General features: G+C 49.9%; 1 protein-coding gene and 1 long non-coding RNA gene across 4 annotated transcripts; one reads left to right on the top strand and one right to left on the bottom strand.

The window, feature by feature from the left end:
- The first annotated feature begins 124 nt into the window (after nt 1-124).
- On the top strand, nt 125-16,293 carry TUT1 (terminal uridylyl transferase 1, U6 snRNA-specific). Of its 3 annotated transcripts, none has more exons than XM_037999200.2 (9): nt 125-188; nt 2,457-2,647; nt 9,035-9,350; nt 9,533-9,633; nt 12,031-12,500; nt 13,490-13,599; nt 13,758-13,868; nt 14,041-14,133; nt 14,549-16,293. In XM_037999200.2, the coding sequence occupies exons 2-9, from the start codon at nt 2,633-2,635 to the stop codon at nt 15,685-15,687; spliced, it is 2,355 nt and encodes a 784-aa protein (XP_037855128.2). In that variant the 5' UTR covers nt 125-188; nt 2,457-2,632; the 3' UTR covers nt 15,688-16,293. The 3 variants fall into 3 exon arrangements, with proteins under 3 accessions (XP_037855128.2, XP_072871625.1, XP_037855127.2); XM_073015524.1 differs by having other exon boundaries at nt 130-304; nt 13,817-13,868; nt 14,549-14,771; XM_037999199.2 differs by having other exon boundaries at nt 131-304.
- On the bottom strand, nt 15,685-16,665 carry LOC119624447 (uncharacterized). Its single transcript, XR_005240585.2, has 2 exons — nt 16,501-16,665; nt 15,685-16,299 (listed from the first exon to the last, which is right to left on the bottom strand). It is a non-coding gene; the product is annotated as an uncharacterized lncRNA (long non-coding RNA).
- Nucleotides 16,666-16,709: the final 44 nt, after the last annotated feature.

Below are 16,709 nucleotides of genomic sequence, written 5' to 3' on the forward strand. Positions count from 1 at the left end.
GCGCGGCTTTTCCTAAAAAGGGCGGGGACTCGACAGCGGCTAGGAACGGAACCCGGAGTCGTAGGAGCTTGGTTTCCGGAGGAGTGTGTCCGCGCAATTGGACGCCCTATGTCACTTCCTATCGGACCGGCGGAAGTAGCTTCCGAGCGCGTTGAGCTTCAGAGAAGTGGGTTCCGGTCGTGGCAGAGGTGCTTGTGTTTTTATCGGTACAGGAGAGTCGCTATGGCGGCGGTGGATTCGGATGTCGAATCGCTGCCGCGTGGGGGTTTCCGCTGCTGCCTCTGCCACGTTACTACAGCCAACCGTAAGCGGTGGCTAGTGAGGGACCCGGGTGGTTGCGGGCTTTCGTCTTTTGATCCTGGCGAAAGTTAGGGTTATAGGTAATCGTTCCTGTCAGGTCGGTTGGTAGGGTCTCTCACCTGCGTTTTTACTCCGCAAGTCCGAGGGGATTTGGAGAGTCGGGAAAGTCCCATCACATTACACTCCTCCTCAGTATACGAAATCTCCACAACGCGTTTCATTGTTTTATTCCTTCTTTAACCATCATCTATTGGACATACGCTCTGTGCCTGGTATTCTGCTGATCTTTAGGGTGGGGGAAAGGGGGTTCAGAGATGAAGGAGCTCACCGTTTAGAGATGGAGAAAGTTTCAATGCTTTATAGATATGTTTGGAGAACTGTGGGACCACAGAGAATCAATAACTAAATCAGAGAAGCCCTACAGAGGACCTACTCAAAGGCGGGGACGGATGAAATAGATGGCATGAATGACTAGACCCTAAGATACCAATGAGGAAGAGACAGAAGATGGGTTTGGAAAAATAAGACAAGGTTCTTGTATGACCGAGAAGGGGTTCACTGTAACTTCAAATTCCACTTTTTTTTTTTTTTTTTTTTTTTGAGACAAGGTCTCGCTCTGTCACCCAGGCTGCGGTGCAGTGGTGTGATCTCGGCTCACTGCAGCCTCAACCTCAGCTGCAGAGCGATACCCCCGGCTAGCCTCCCAAGTAGTTGGATCTACAAGCGTGCACCACCATACTTGGCTAATTTTTTTTTTTTTTTTTTGAGACGGAGTCTCGCTCTGTCGCCCAGGCTGGGAGTGCAGTGGCGCCATCTCGGTTCACTGCAAGCTCCACCTCCCAGGTTCCCGCCATTCTCCTGCCTCAGCCTCCCGAGTAGCTGGGACTACAGGCGCCCGCCACCATGCCCGGCTATTTTTTTTTATTTTTTGGTAGAGACGGGGTTTCACCGTGTTAGCCAGGATGGTCTTGGTCTCCTGATCCCGTGATCCGCCCGCCTCCGCCTCTCAACGTGTTGGGATTATAGGCGTGAGCCACCACGCCTGGCCTTGTCTAATTTTTTAATTTTTTGTAGAGATGGGGTTTCACCGTGTTGCCTAGGCTGGTCTCCAACTCCTGGCCTCAAGCGATCTTCCCATCTTGGCCTCCCAAAGTGCTGGGATTACAGGTGTGAGCCAATGTGCCTGGCCCTACTTTTGAAGTCTGGAATCACAATCTTCCCTAAACAGGGTCTACTTCCACTCTTCCTTTTCTCTGTGAATGGCACTGTCACTGTTCATCCAGTAAGCCAAGTCAGAAACGTAGGAGTCTTCCTTGGCCCCACATTTACTTTAGTGACATCAAGCAGCTAACTCATAATAAAATAATAGCAATGGCTAGTTTTTCAACATTTACCATGTACCAGACTCTCTGCCAAGTGATACATGTGAATAATACCTGTGTGTGAGGTGCTAGATACTGTTATTTCCATTTTATATCTGAGGAAGTTGAAGCATAGTGAGGTTTCATGACTTGACCAAGGTCTCAGACAGCTTGACAGAGCTGGGATTTGAACTTGGGCAATGTGATTTCAGATCCTGCCCTTGACATCACTATATCATACCATGTCCAGAGATGATCCACGAAGTATTCTAGAATCTGAATTTTTTTAGTTCTTCTGTAGATGACCTGGATAAGTTACCTGTTAATTTATTTCCAGCTCTACCTAGCACAAATAGGTGGTTTAAGAAAGACTTTACTATCACACAGTTCTTTAAGTAAAAATAAACGAAATACTTATAGTGTAGCCAGTTCTCCTGGGAACCTGTCTCTACTAAAAAATACAAAAATTAGCTAGACGTGGTGACACGCACCTGTAGTCCCAGCTACTCAGGAGGCTGAGGCAGGAGAATTTGTAGAACCTGGGCGGCAGAAATTGCACTGAGTGGAGACTGCCACTGAACTCCAGCGGGGGTGACAGTGAGACTGTTTTTAAAAAAAATGTACTATTTAGACAAATGTATAAGAGAGGAAGGTGAAAGGAGCCAAGACTTTGTTTAGTCAAAGGTCACAGTTTCTGTGGCTTGGAAGGATCAGTAAGATTTAGGTATGCAGAGAGCAAAGGCAGACACGCTGAAGAGTGCTTTGGATGTTTTTATCTCACACTTGTCTTTGCAGGACCCAGCCTTAATGCCCACTTGGGAGGCAGAAAGCACCGGCACCTGGTGGAACTACGAGCTGCGAGAAAGGCCCAGGGACTTCGAAGTGTATTTGTCAGTGGCTTTCCCAGGGATGTGGATTCTGCTCAGCTCTCTGAGTATTTCCAAGCATTTGGACCTGTGGCCAGTGTTGTCATGGACAAGGACAAGGTAAAGTGAATGGCTCTCGGGGTAAAGAATGAATCAGGACTGGGTGCGATGGCTCACGCCTGTAATCCCAACACTTTGGGAGGCTGAGGCAGGCGGATCCATCCTGAGGTCAGGAGTTGGACAACATGGTGAAACCCCCCCATCTCTACTAAAAATAAAAAATTAGGCCGGGCGCGGTGGCTCAAGCCTGTAATCCCAGCACTTTGGGAGGCCGAGGCGGGCGGATCACAAGGTCAGGAGATCGAGACCATCCTGGCTAACACCGTGAAACCCCGTCTCTACTAAAAAAATACGAAAAACCAGCCGGGCGAGGTGGCGGCGCCTGTAGTCCCGGCTACTTGGGAGGCTGAGGCAGGAGAATAGCGTGAACCCGGGGGGCGGAGCTTGCAGTGAGCCGAGATAGCGCCACTGCACTCCAGCGTGGGGCACAGAGCAAGACTCCGTCTCAAAAAAAAAATAAAAAAAAAAAATAAATAAATAAATAAATAAAATAAAATAAAAAATTAGCTGGGTGTGGTGACGTATGCCTGTAGTCCCAGCTACTTGAGTGGCTAAGGCAGGAGAATTGCTTGAACCTAGGAGGCAGAGGTTGCAGTAAGCTGAGATCGTGCCACTGCACTCCAGTCTGGATGACAGAGCAAGACTCAATCTTAAAAAAAGAAAAAAAAAAAGAATGAATCAGATGTGCTGTGTACCAAAGAGACAAGAGAGAGAAACCAACAGCCTCTTTGAGCTGGTTCCTAATGTGGCTTGTTCTTTTGTTTTTTTTTTTTTGTTTTTTTTTTTTTGTTTTTTTGAGACGGAGTCTTGCTCTGTCGCCCAGGCTGGAGTGCAGTGGCCGGATCTCAGCTCACTGCAAGCTCCGCCTCCCGGGTTCATGCCATTCTCCTGCCTCAGCCTCCCGAGTAGCTGGAACTACAGGCGTCCGCCACCTCGCCCGGCTAGTTTTTTTTGTATTTTTTAGTAGAGACGGGGTTTCACGGTGTTAGCCAGGATGGTCTCGATCTCCTGACTTGTGATCCGCCCGTCTCGGCCTCCCAAAGTGCTGGGATTACAGGCGTGAGCCACCGCGCCCGGCCTATGTGGCTTGTTCTTGATGGACATCACAGTATTTGGGCTTGGCCAACTTTGGGAGCTTCTCACACCTCTCCCACCTTTTGAATTTTTATTTTTATTATTTTTTTCAGTGCAGTGGCACAATCTTGGCTCACTGCGATGTCTGCCTCCCGCGTTCCAGCAATTCTCACACCTTAACCTCCCGAGCAGCTGGGATTACAGGTACATGCCACCACGCCCAGCTAATTTTTGTATTTTTAGTAGAGATGGGGTTTCACCATGTTGGCCAGGCTGGTCTCAAACTCCTGACCTTAGGTGATCCGCACGCCTCAACCTCCCAAAGTGCTGGGATCACGGGCATGAGCCACTGCTCCCAGTCGCACCCCTTGGATTTTATCACTTCACCAGAGTTAGTCATTGGGAGATTTTTTTGTGTGTGTCATTTATTGATTCAGTGAATTCTTTGCCAAATATTTATTCACAGCTAACTTTGTGCTAGGCACTATGCTTAGGGCTGCATTCCTAGTAGTGAATGGGATAGATATGGTCCCTGCTCTTACAGAGCCTATAGTCTAGAGGAGAAAGTAAACAAACAAGTAATTATAGTGAAAGTTGGTGCTTAAAGAACAACATACCATTGGATCAACTCTACAAGAACCTGGTTGATAAACCAGTTAGCAGTTTATTAACTTACACTGAGAGGTACTGAGGTTGTTTGGTTAGAACACCCTCTCCTTTGGAGAGTGTTAAACAAGCTCATGCTTTTTGTGTTGCCTCCATGTAGACTTTGTTAGAATCCCTTCAGTCCCTTGAAAAAAGTTCACTGTTGAGGTGCTGTGTTCCTTGGTCATACTGTAGTTGTGAGCCTGCAGTCTTGTTATGTAGGCATGGCTTAGGTGATCCCAAATACCCTTTGCAGCCCAGGTTATCTTTTAGAATGGGGTAGAGCCTGTGTTTGTTAGGGATTGCATTCAGCAACCAAACTACAAATGGCTTAAACAATAGGAGCTTAGTTTTTCTCATGTAACAAGAAGTCCAGACCTGGACAGTTCAGGGCTTTGCTGTTTTCCCGCTCTGCCATTATTGGCATGTGGCTCTTCATAGTTGGGATACTGCTGCCCCATATTTCAGGTAAGAAGTAGGGGCAGGTTGTATGACACAGCATAAAAGGTTAGTGTCGGCTGGGCACGGTGGCTCACGCCTGTAATCCCAGCACTTTGGGAGGCCGAGGCGGGCGGATCACGAGGTCAGGAGATTGAGACCATCGTGGCTAACACAGTGAAACCCGGTCTCTACTAAAAATACAAAAAAATTAGCTGGGCGCCGTGGCGGGCGCCTGTAGTCCCAGCTACTCGGAAGGTTGAGGCAGGAGAATGGCATGAACCTGGGAGGCGGAGCTTCCAGTGAGCTGAGATAGCACCACTGCACTCCAGCCTGGGCAACAGAGTGAGACTCCGTCTCAAAAAAAAAAGGTTAGTGTCAGCCAGGAGTGGTGGCTCACGCCTGTAATCCCATCTACTCCGGAGGCTGAGGCAGGAGAATCGCTTGAACCTGGTAGGTGGAGGTTGCGGTGAGCTGACATTGCACTCCAACCTGGGCAACAAGAGCAAAACTCTGTCTCAAAAAAATAAAAGGTTATTGTCACCTCAGTCTTAAGTCCCATCCTCCTATTTTTTTTTCCTTTTTTTCTGAGAAAAATGCCTTTTCTTTTTCCTTTTTCTTTAGCGGGAGTTTTTTGGTGATAGAATTCTGGCCACTGAGATATAGGTAGAAGTTTACTGAGGAGGCCTTTAGGAAAAGTATTTCTCGGTCAGGCACAGTGGCTTACGCCTGTAATTCGAGCACTTTGGGAGGCTGAGGTGGGAGGATCACCTAAGGTCAGGAGTCCAAGACCAGCCTGACCAACATGGTGAAACCCTATCTCTACTACAAATACAAAAATTAGCTGGGTGTTGTGGCCGATGCCTGTAATCCCACCAAGCAATTCTCTCGCCTCAGCTGCCCGAGTACCTGGGACCGCAGGCGTGCGCCACCACACCCGGCTAATTTTGTATTTTTAGTAGAGACTAGGTTTCACCATGTTGGCCAGGCTGGTCTCGAACTTCTGACCTCAGGTGATCTGCCCACCTCGGCCTCCCAAAGTGCTGGGATTACAGGCATGAGCTACCATGCCCAGCTGACACAGTCTTCTGAATCTGCTAATCCTGCCCTCCTTAATGCCTTCTGTGAGGTTTTGGAGAAAAATATGAGCACAGACAAGCCCGGTGAAAGGGACACTTTATCTCTAGCTGGGGCTGTGGTTACAAACTTGGTGTTGTACTGCAGTCTGGTAAACTGTGGTTGATTAGAGTCAGAAGACTGGCCTGGGCAGGTCCAAGTAGCTAACTTTGTCCTTGGCTTCACTTCGGTTCTTTGCTGTGTTTGGCATAAGGGTAGAAGTAAGTCTGGGTGTGGTGGTGTGCCCCTATAATCCCAGCTACTGAGGAGGCTGAGGCGGGAGGTTCTCTTGAGCCCAGGAATTCAAGGCTACAGTGAGCTATAATCACATCACTGCATGCTAGTCTTTTTTTTTTTGAGACGAGTCTCGCTCTGTTGCCCAGGCTGGAGTGCAGTGGCCGGATCTCAGCTCACTGCAAGCTCCGCCTCCCAGGTTCACGCCCTTCCCTGCCTCAGCCTCCCCAGTAGCTGGGACTACAGGCGCCTGCCACCTCGCCCGGCTAGTTTTTTTGTATTTTTTAGTAGAGACGGGGTTTCACCGTGTTAGCCAGGATGGTCTCGATCTCCTGACCTCGTGATCCGCCCGTCTCGGCCTCCCAAAGTGCTGGGATTACAGGCCTGAGCCACTGCGCCCGGCCGTCTTTTTTTTTTTTTTTTTTTTTTTTTTTGAGACGGAGTCTTGCTTTGTTACCCAGACAGACACCATTGTTCAAATCAGGGTCTCAATTCCACTCCCTTCATCTGAATGTCTATCTTTATGCTAGCACCATTCTGTCTTGGTGCTACCTTACTGTAGCAGGTACCTTTTTATAAACAAGATGAGGGTCCAGTTTTACCATTGGAGGATATAAAAGAATATGGACCTTTTCCCTAAAGCAGTCCTGTTTTCCCTCCTTTTTTTTTTTTTGCGACGGAGATTCACTCTTGTTGTCCAGACTGGAGTGCAATGCACAATCTCGGCTCACAGTAACCTCCACCTCCCAGGTTCAGGCAATTGCCTCCTGAGTAGCTGGGATTACAAGCATGTGCCACCATATCCAGCTAATTTTGTATTTTTAGTGGAGATGGGGTTTTGCCATGTTGATCAGGCTGGTCTTGAATTCCTGACCTCAGGGGATCCACCTGCCTAGGCCTCCCAAAGTGTTGAGATTAGGCATGAGCCACTGTGCCCAGCGTTTTTCCTTATTTGCTGATATTTTACCTTTAAAAAAATATGGCCAGTGAATATCACTGAACTCACCAACTTACAACAGTGTAGTTGTTATATTGCTGTTATTCCTAGATGGTGAGTTCCTGAAGATAGGGTTTGTGAGTTTATATTTATGCCTAGCACAGTGTTCATTACATGAATTGATTTTTTAAAATTTTAATTATTTATTTATTTATTTATTTATTTTGAGACGGAGTCCCGCTCTATTGCCAGGCTGGAGTGCAGTGGCATAATCCCGGCTCACTGCAATCTCCGCCTCATGGCTTCAAGCAATTCTCCTGCCTCAGCCTCCTGAGTAGCTGAGATTACAGGCACGTGCCACACGCCTGGCTAATTTTTGTATTTTTAGTAGAGATGGGGTTTCACCATATTGGCCAGGATGGTCTCGATCTCTTAACCTTGTGATCCACCCACCTTGGCCTCCCAAAGTGCTGGGATTACAGGTATGAAGCACCACGCCCAGTGATTTTTTTAAATTTTTAAAGTGGACTCATTCCATTACATGGATCCTTAATAAATGTTAAAAAAAATTCTATCAGGAAAAGTTATAGGGTGGGTCATAGTGTAATCACCTCATTGGAAAGAGTAGAGGACAGAAATAATACAGATAAAATGAGGTTTTTAGAGGCAGACTGGGGTGGGAGAAAAATGTGTGGGATAGGAGTGAGGGAAAGAATTGTTTTTCTACTTTTTTTTGAGATAGGGTCTGTGTCTCTCAGGCTGGTGTGTAGTGGTGCAATTATGGCTCACTGCAGCCTTAACATCCTGGGCTCAAGTGATGCTCTTACCATAGCCTCCCAAGTAGCTGGGACTACACTAGTGTGTGCTGCCATGCCTGGGTACTTTTCTTTCTTTCTTTTTTTTTTTTTGAGACGGAGTCTCACTCTCTCACCCAGGCTGGAGTGCAGCGGCGCGATCTTGGCTCACTGCAAGCTCTGCTTCCCGGGTTCACGCCAGTCTCCTGCCTCAGCCTCCCGAGTAGCTGGGACTATAGGCGCCTGCCACCATGCCCAGCTAATTTTTTTGTATTTTTAGTAGAGACGGGGTTTCACCGTGTTAGCCAGGATGGTCTTGATCTGACCTTGTGATCTGCCCGCCTTGGCCTCCCAAAGTGCTGGGATTATAGGTGTGAGCCACTGCGCCCGGCCCGTTTGTTTGTTTGTTTGTTTTGATTTTTTTTGAGACAGGGTGTGGCTCTCTCACCCAGACTGGGGTGCAGTGGTGCGATCTCGGCTCACTGCAACCTCAGCCCCCTGGCTCAAGCGATCCTCCCATCTCTTCCTCTCCAGTAACTGGGACTGCCTGGCTAATTTTAAATAATTCTTTATACTGGCCAGGTGCAGTGGCTCACACCTGTAATCCCAGCACTTTGGGAGGCTGAGTTTAGGAGTTAGAGACCAGCCTGGCCAACATGGTGAAACCCCATTTTTACTAAAAATACAAAAATTAGCTGGGCATCGTGGCATGCACCTGTAATCCCAGCTACTTGGGAGGCTAAGGCAGGAGAATCGCTGAGGCAGGAGAACCTGGGAGGCAGAGGTTGCACTAAGCCGAGATCACCCCACTGCACTCTAGTCTGAAGGACAGCATGAGACTTCATCTCAAAAAAAAAAAAATTGTTTATAGAGATGGGATCTCACTATGTTGTCCTGGCTGGTCTCCAACTCCTGGGCTCAAGCAGTTCTCCTGCCTCAGCCTCCCAAAGTGCTGGGATTACAGGCACGAGTCACTGCACCTGACTGAAAATTGCTTTTCTAAATATGTCCCCTGTTATTATGAAAACAGCAAGCAAATATTCTCAATTTATGGGATAGTCCCCATTTCTAATATTCTCATCCACTGTAGATCACGTGCTTAGGTTCTTGGTTCCAAAACCATCATCTCTGCCCATTGTTGTTTACCAGGGAGTGTTTGCCATTGTGGAGATGGGGGACGTGGGTGCTCGAGAGGCTGTCTTGTCACAGTCCCAGCACAGCCTGGGAGGACATCGCCTGCGTGTCCGCCCACGGGAGCAGAAGGAGTTCCAGAGCCCGGCCTCCAAATCCCCCAAAGGAGCAGCCCCCGACAGTCACCAGCTGGCCAAAGCACTAGCTGAGGCCACAGACGTGGGGACACAAATGATAAAGCTTGTGGGGCTGAGGGAGTTGTCCGAGGCCGAGCGGCAGCTTCGGAGCCTGGTGGTGGCCCTGATGCAGGAGGTCTTCACAGAGTTTTTCCCTGGTAAGTTACCTCCCCTACTATGTCTGAGCCCTCTCTGGCCTTCGCTCCCCTGCGTCTATATCCCCAGTCCTCCCTCCGCTGGAGGTGTTTGGTTGCTTTTCCATCTTTGTGCTCCCTTTTGTTCTTCCTCCCCCTGCTCCTCCCTAACTTCTCTTGACCTTTCTTCTCTGCTTGGCACCCAGGCTGTGTGGTCCACCCTTTTGGCTCTTCCATAAATAGCTTCGATGTCCATGGCTGTGATCTTGACCTCTTCTTGGATCTGGGTGACTTGGAAGAGCCCCAGGTGAGTGAGTGCCCCAGGGAGGCAGCTGGGAAGAGTCCATGAGAATGGCCATGTGATTGTGGGCAAGTCCTTTAGCTCTCCATGCCTTAGTTCCTCATCTACAATGCAGATAATAGGACCTACCTGAAAGGATTTATTGTAATTAGAGAGATGTGAATATGGATGTGTATTAGATGGGATGAAAATGAACTGACAGGGCCAGGCAAGGTGGCTCACACCTATAATCCCAGCACTTTGGGAGGCTGAGGTTGGCAGATCACCTGAGGTCAGGAGTTCAAGACCTGTCTGGCCAACATATAGTGAAACCCCGTCTCTACTAAAAACAAAATACACTGGGCATGGTGGTGTACACCTGTAGTTCCAGCTACTAGGGAGGCTAAAGCAGGAGAATCACCTTGAACGCAGGAGGCAGAGGTTGCAGTGAGCCTAGATTGCACCACTGCACTACAACCTGGGTGACAGCGGGAGACGACTCCTCAAAAAAAAAAAAAAAAAAAAGAAAGAAAGAAAAAATGAATTGACATGGATACCTGGCAGTCGTAACAAAAAAAATTTTCAAAATGGTGTGTACAATATGATTTTATTTTGGAAAAAATATATTGAAAAATATACAATAAGGTCCTTTTAGTTTTGCTTATGTGTATTTTCTTTCTTTTTTTTTTTTTTTTTTTTTTTTTTGAGACGGAGTGTGACTCTGTCGCCCAGGCTGGAGTGCAGTGGCCGGATCTCAGCTCACTGCAAGCTCCGCCTCCCGGGTTTACGCCATTCTCCTGCCTCAGTCTCCGGAGTAGCTGGGACTACAGGTGCCCGCCACCTCGCCTGGCTAGTTTTTTGTACTTTTTAGTAGAGACGGGTTTCACCGTGTTAGCCAGGATGGTCTCGATCTCCTGACCTCGTGATCCGCCCGTCTCGGCCTCCCAAAGTGCTGGGATTACAGGCTTGAGCCACCGCGCCCGGCCTTTTTTTTTTTTTTTTTTTGAGACACAGCCTAACTCTGTCACCCAAGCTGGAGTACAGTGCTGTGATCTCTACTCACTGCAACCTCCACCTTCTGGGTTCAAGTGATTCTCGTGCCTCAGTCTCCCAAGTAGCTAGGAATACAGGCACACGCCACCATGCCTGGCTAATTTTCTGTATTTTTATGAAGATGGGGTTTCTCCATGTAGGCCAGGCTGGTCTTGGACTCCTGGCCTAAAGTGATCCACCCACCTTGGCCTCCCAAAGTGCTGGGATTACAGGAATGAGCTACCATGCCCGGCCACTTACCTGTATTTTCTAACATCTAATGTACAGATTCTGTTTTAGGAATAGAAAAAGATTATTATTATTACTTAGAAATAGGGTCTCACTATGTTGCCCAGGCTGGTCTTGAACTCCTGGGCTCAAGGAATCCTCCTGCCTCATTCTCCCAAATTGCTGGGATTACAGGTATAAGCCCCCATGCCCAGCCTATTATTATTTTAAAAAAATAGACTTAGCGGGGTGCAGTGGTTCACGCCTATGTGATCCCAGCACTTTGGAAGGCCAAGGCAGGTGGATCACCTGAGGTCAGGAATTTGAGACCAGCCTGGCTAACATGGTGAAACGCCGTCTCTACTAAAAATAGAAAAATCAGCCGGGTATGGTGGCATTCGCCTGTAATCCCAGCTACTTGGGAGGCTGAGGCAGGAGAGACAGCTTGAACCCGGGAGGCGGAGGTTGCAGTGAACCAAGATCGTGCCACAGCACTCCAGCCTGGATGACGGATTGAGATTCCATCTCAAAAAAAAAAAAAAGACTTTATTTTTTAGAGCAGTATTAGATTCACAGCAAAAGTGAGCAGAAAGTAGAGTTCCTATATGCCTGCTGCCCCCGCAACAGGATTTTTAAATGTTTTATCATTCTTTTTGTCGTTCTCTACACACACACTTTATTTATATTTTCTGAATCATCTGAGAGGTTGCATGTATCACATTCCTTTACCCCTCAATATTTCACTGTGTGTTATGCAAGAACAAAGGTATTCTAGTGTATAACCACAGTACCATTGTCAAGTTGAGAAAATGTTACACTGATACAAATGTAAACCTTTAGACTTTACATTCCATACTCTAATTTGGTCAGCTGTCCTGACAATGGACTGTTATGGTTTCTCTTTAGTCTTCTTTAGTTTGTAATAGTTCCTCTGTTTTTGTCTTTCGCGATAATGACATTTTTTGCAGAGGTAGACCTTTTATTTTATAGAATTAAAAGGTTATCTTTAAAAAAAAAGGTTGCTGTAAAGATTCAATGAGTTAATATGTACAAAGCCCTTAGCATAGGGCTGAATAAGCTGGAAGTGATATTATCTTGGGGATAGAGATGTTCTCTGCTTAGGGGACAGCAGAAGCATTTCACTCAGCTCATTTCTGTCCACAGCCAGTCCCAAAGGCTCCAGAATCTCCATCGCTGGACTCGGCCCTGGCTTCCCCACTGGACCCTCAAGCCCTGGCCTGCACCCCAGCCTCCCCTCCAGATTCACAACCTCCAGCTTCTCCCCAGGATTCTGAAGCCCTGGACTTTGAAACCCCTTCCTCCTCCCTGGCACCCCAAACTCCGGACTCTGCCTTGGCCTCTGAGACCCTTGCTTCTCCCCAGTCTCTGCCTCCAGCCTCACCACTGCTGGAGGATAGGGGAGAGGGGGACCTGGGGAAGGCACTGGAACTAGCAGAGGCCCCAAAGCGGGAGAAAGCAGAAGGGGCAGCAATGCTGGAGCTGGTGGGATCCATTCTCCGGGGCTGTGTCCCTGGGGTGTATCGAGTCCAAACTGTGCCCTCCGCCCGGCGCCCTGTGGTCAAGTTCTGTCATCGGCCTTCAGGTCTCCACGGTGACATCTCCCTCAGTAACCGGTATCTTTCTTTTTTTCTTTTTTTTTTAAGACAACATTTTGCTCTTGTTGCCCAGGCTGGAGTGCAATGGCGCCATCTTGGCTCACTGCAGCCTCCACCTCCCGGGTTCAAGTGATTCTCCTGCCTCAGCCTCCCAAGTAGCTGGAATTACAGGCATGCGCCACCATGCCCAGCTAATTTTGTATTTTTAGTAGAGACGGGGTTCCTCCACGTTGGTTAGGCTGGTCTCGAACTCCCAACCTCAGGTGATCCGCCTGCCTCGGCCTCCCAGACTGCTGGGATTACAGGCGTAAGGCACCATACTTTTCTTTGGGGCAGGCCGGCTGAGAATTCTGGGGTGGGCCAGGAGGGAGTCTGGCTTGGGAAACTCCTGCACCTGCCAAATCTCAAGTTTGTCCTTGTTTGGGACTATCCCTCTTTCTGTCCCTTGTCTCTTCCTGGCTGGCTTCCATTTCAGTGTTTGTAAAGTGTGTTCCTTAGAATACTGCTTTCAAGGGATGTAGAAAAGAGTTCTGCGTTTGAATAAATTTGGGAAATTCAAAATTAGATGCAAAAAGTTTTCTCCATTTCCTCCCTTCTCCCCTTGCCTTGCCTTCTCTTTCTCCTTTCCTTCCTTCTTCTCTCCCTTCCTGTCTTTGTTTCTTTGCATAGTAAAGGCTCTGGGCGTCTTTTTTTTTTTTTTTTTTTTTGAGATGGGATGTTGCTCTGTCACCCAGGCTGGAGTGCAGTGGTGTGACCATGGCTCAAAAGCCGTGTTAAGAATAATGTGCTGTGAATGTCCAGGATGGGCGTACAGGATGAAGTGTTTCCCGAACTCCTTTGTCCTTTTGCACACTGTCTCACAAGATCAGTGTTTGAACAACCTTTGGGGAAACTCTGTTTTGGCCTTATTCCAGCTAGCCCGAGTTATGCAAGTCTGGAATGAAAGCTGGGGGTGGTAGGTTCTGATGTCCCCAAGCCCTAACAACCTTGTCCCTGCTTCATCCCAGGCTGGCCCTGCATAACTCCCGTTTCCTGAGTCTCTGCTCTGAGCTAGATGGTCGAGTCCGGCCCCTCGTGTACACCCTCCGCTGCTGGGCTCAGGGTCGGGGGCTTTCAGGTGAGAATGAATCAGGACAGACTTGGGGCTGAGTCAGGACAAAGGCAGGGATTCAGGGAGAGAAGGGAGGTCAGAATGGGCACTGAGGTTGAGAAAACTGCCAGTGGGGGGATTCGAAGCACCTCTGATCTAACTGGAATTACTGCTTATTTACCCAGGGAGTGGCCCTCTTCTCAGTAACTACGCCCTGACCTTGCTGGTGATGTATTTTCTTCAGACCAGGGACCCTCCTGTGTTGCCCACTGTATCCCAGCTCACCCAGAAAGCAGGTACTTAGCCTAGCTTCCACCCTCTCCATCTTGTTAGCTTCCTGTCTTCTTCATCACACTTAGATACACCAAAGCAACTCTGGGAATGAGATCTCTGCTATCACCCCCATTTCTACCCCAACCCTCAATCTCCCTGCTTCCAGACTGACTCTCAACTTTTTTACTTTCACAGGAGAGGGGGAGCAGGTGGAAGTCGATGGCTGGGACTGCAGTTTCCCCAGGGATGCCTCAAGACTGGAGCGCAGCACAAATGTGGAGCCCCTCAGTGAGTTTGGGGAGCCAGGTAGAGGACTAGTAATGATGTTCATCAACAGTAGGTAACATATATCACACTAACTGTGTGCCAGGCATGGTTCTCACAGAAAACCTGTGAGATACCTAATATTATTACTGCCATTTTACAGATGAAGAAACCATGTTTGGGAGCAATTAAGTGACTTGCCCAAGGTTACACTGGCTAGCAGGGAGCAGCAGCATCTGGGCAGGGAAATCATGTGGGGGCAGGGAGAGAGGTCTGACCTCTTGTTTATAGGGATCAGAGAAGCCTATCTTCCTGGGACTCTGCTGAGCCCCTTGGAAGGGGAAAAGAAAGTCCTGCTAAGGAAATGGCTCTGGTGCAGGACCTGTGTCAGTTCTGGCCTTTAAATGACTCCCTTTCCCCACTCTTCCTCCTCCTCCAGGTTCCCTGCTAGCCCAGTTCTTCTCCTGTGTATCTTGCTGGGATCTTCGTGGCTCACTGCTGTCCCTGCGGGAGGGTCAGGCACTGCCTGTGGCAGGGGGCCTGCCCTCTAATCTCTGGGAGGGTCTGCGCCTTGGCCCCATGAATCTCCAGGACCCTTTTGACCTGAGTCACAATGTCGCAGCCAACGTGACCAGCCGGGTGGCTGGGCGCCTACAGAACTGCTGCCGAGCGGCAGCCAATTACTGCCGAAGCCTCCAGTACCAGCGCCGTTCCTCCCGGGGTCGGGACTGGGGGCTGCTCCCTCTTCTGCAGCCCAGCTCCCCCAGCTCCCTACTCTCTGCTACTCCGATCCCTTTACCCCTTGCACCCTTCACCCAGCTCACTGCTGCCCTGGTGCAGGTATTCAGGGAAGCACTGGGGTGCCATATAGAACAGGGAACCAAGAGACCGCGGTCAGAAGGAGGTGGAACTGGGGAGTCTGCTCAGGGAGGGACGAGCAAAAGACTGAAACTAGATGGACAGAAAAAGAGCTGTGAGGAGGGGAGAGAGGAGCAGCAGGGATGTGCAGGGGACGGGGTAGAAGAGATGGTTATAGAGGTTGGAGAGATGGTGCAGGACTGGGCCATGCAGGGCCCTGGGCAGCCAGGGGAGCTGCCCCTGATGACTGGAAAGCATGGAGCCCCTGGAGAAGAGGGGCAGCCCAGCCATGCGGCCCTGGCAGAGCGGGGGCCCAAGGGACATGAGGCAGCCCAAGAAGGGTCCCAGGGTGAGGCAGGGCAGGGGGCATCTCTGCCCTCCTCAGTGAGCTGGCGCTGTGCCTTGTGGCACCGAGTGTGGCAGGGACGGCGGCGAGCCCGTAGACGCTTGCAGCAGCAAACCAAGGCAGGAGCCGGAGGTGGTGCTGGCACAGGAGCAGGGTGGCTGGCAACTGAGGCTCAGGTCACCCAGGAGCTGAGAGGACTGAGTGGTGGCGAAGAGAGGCCAGAAACTGAGCCCCTGCTGAGCTTTGTGGCCTCTGTCTCCCCGGCTGACCGAATGCTCACTGTGACCCCACTCCAGGATCGCCAAGGCCTGTTCCCTGATCTCCATCATTTCTTACAGGTTTTCCTCCCTCAAGCACTTAGACATCTGAAGTGAAGACATGGCCCCTAAAGGGCAATAAAGCTGCTAGTTTATTAATACAGAGTCTCCCGTTTCCTTTCATTTCCATCTGGTCATAATGCTTCGCCTCCCCCAGAACTTCATGAAGCTGCTCTCGTCTGACCCCGCACATAGGTCTCTCCCTACTGCTCTCCACCCCAGCAGCCTCTCCTTCCTACAGTTCGCACAGCTTGCGGGGAGTGCGGGGTCAGCACCGTGCGTGGCACCTGGCACCCGCGCAGAGTTCCTGAATGGCAGAGCGGTGGGTGGCTGGAACAGTACTGAGAAGAGCCAGGTTTGCCTCCACATTCTTCCTGCCGCCTCAGATTAATGGGGACAAGGATGGAGATTTGCGTTCAGGGTTCTTCATTCTCTCCTTTAAACGAGGAGAGTTCATCCCGTTCTTAAACTGGGTAAGAGATTTCAAACCTGAACATGAGTCAAAAGCCATGAACATCAGAAGCGACGATGTCGGGTCTTCCAGCGTCAGCCCCTCCAGGGGCCGAGTCCGGAGGAGGTGGGAGGGACAGGGCGCGTTCTCCCTCGTGTCCCTGCCCTGCTTCGGGCCGGAGGGCCGGTGCCCTTGCTCGCAATAACAGCACCCTGGAGCTGTAAGGGGTTAGATGTGAGCAAACGTCACGTTGGCAGGCGGGTTCAGACCGGGGCCCCTGTTAGACACTCATCTCTTTCTGGAGGAAAAGCAGAGCAGGAACTAAAGGATATAGCACACACACTGCCACCTCCGCGCAGCAGTCGTTCCTCGCTCCCATGAGTTTCACAGAATCATGTGAGGGGCTTGGCAGAACCTACCATCGAGTCACTCGTCCCTGGGTGGGCCAGAGGGGGACGCCCCCAGCAGCCTGACCGCGCCGGGCCAGCAGCAGCGCCACGTAGCCGAGAACCGGCGGCTTTTCCAGCGGGTTCTCACAGCTTCCCCGCCCTCCACGCTGTCTACCTCCACGTCTAGACTCCGATTGGCCCGCTGCACCTGAGGGGCGGGCCAGTCAAGATCTCCAATG

The sequence above is a fragment of the Chlorocebus sabaeus genome, chromosome 1, assembly GCF_047675955.1.
Source record: "Chlorocebus sabaeus isolate Y175 chromosome 1, mChlSab1.0.hap1, whole genome shotgun sequence".
Lineage (NCBI taxonomy): Eukaryota > Metazoa > Chordata > Mammalia > Primates > Cercopithecidae > Chlorocebus > Chlorocebus sabaeus.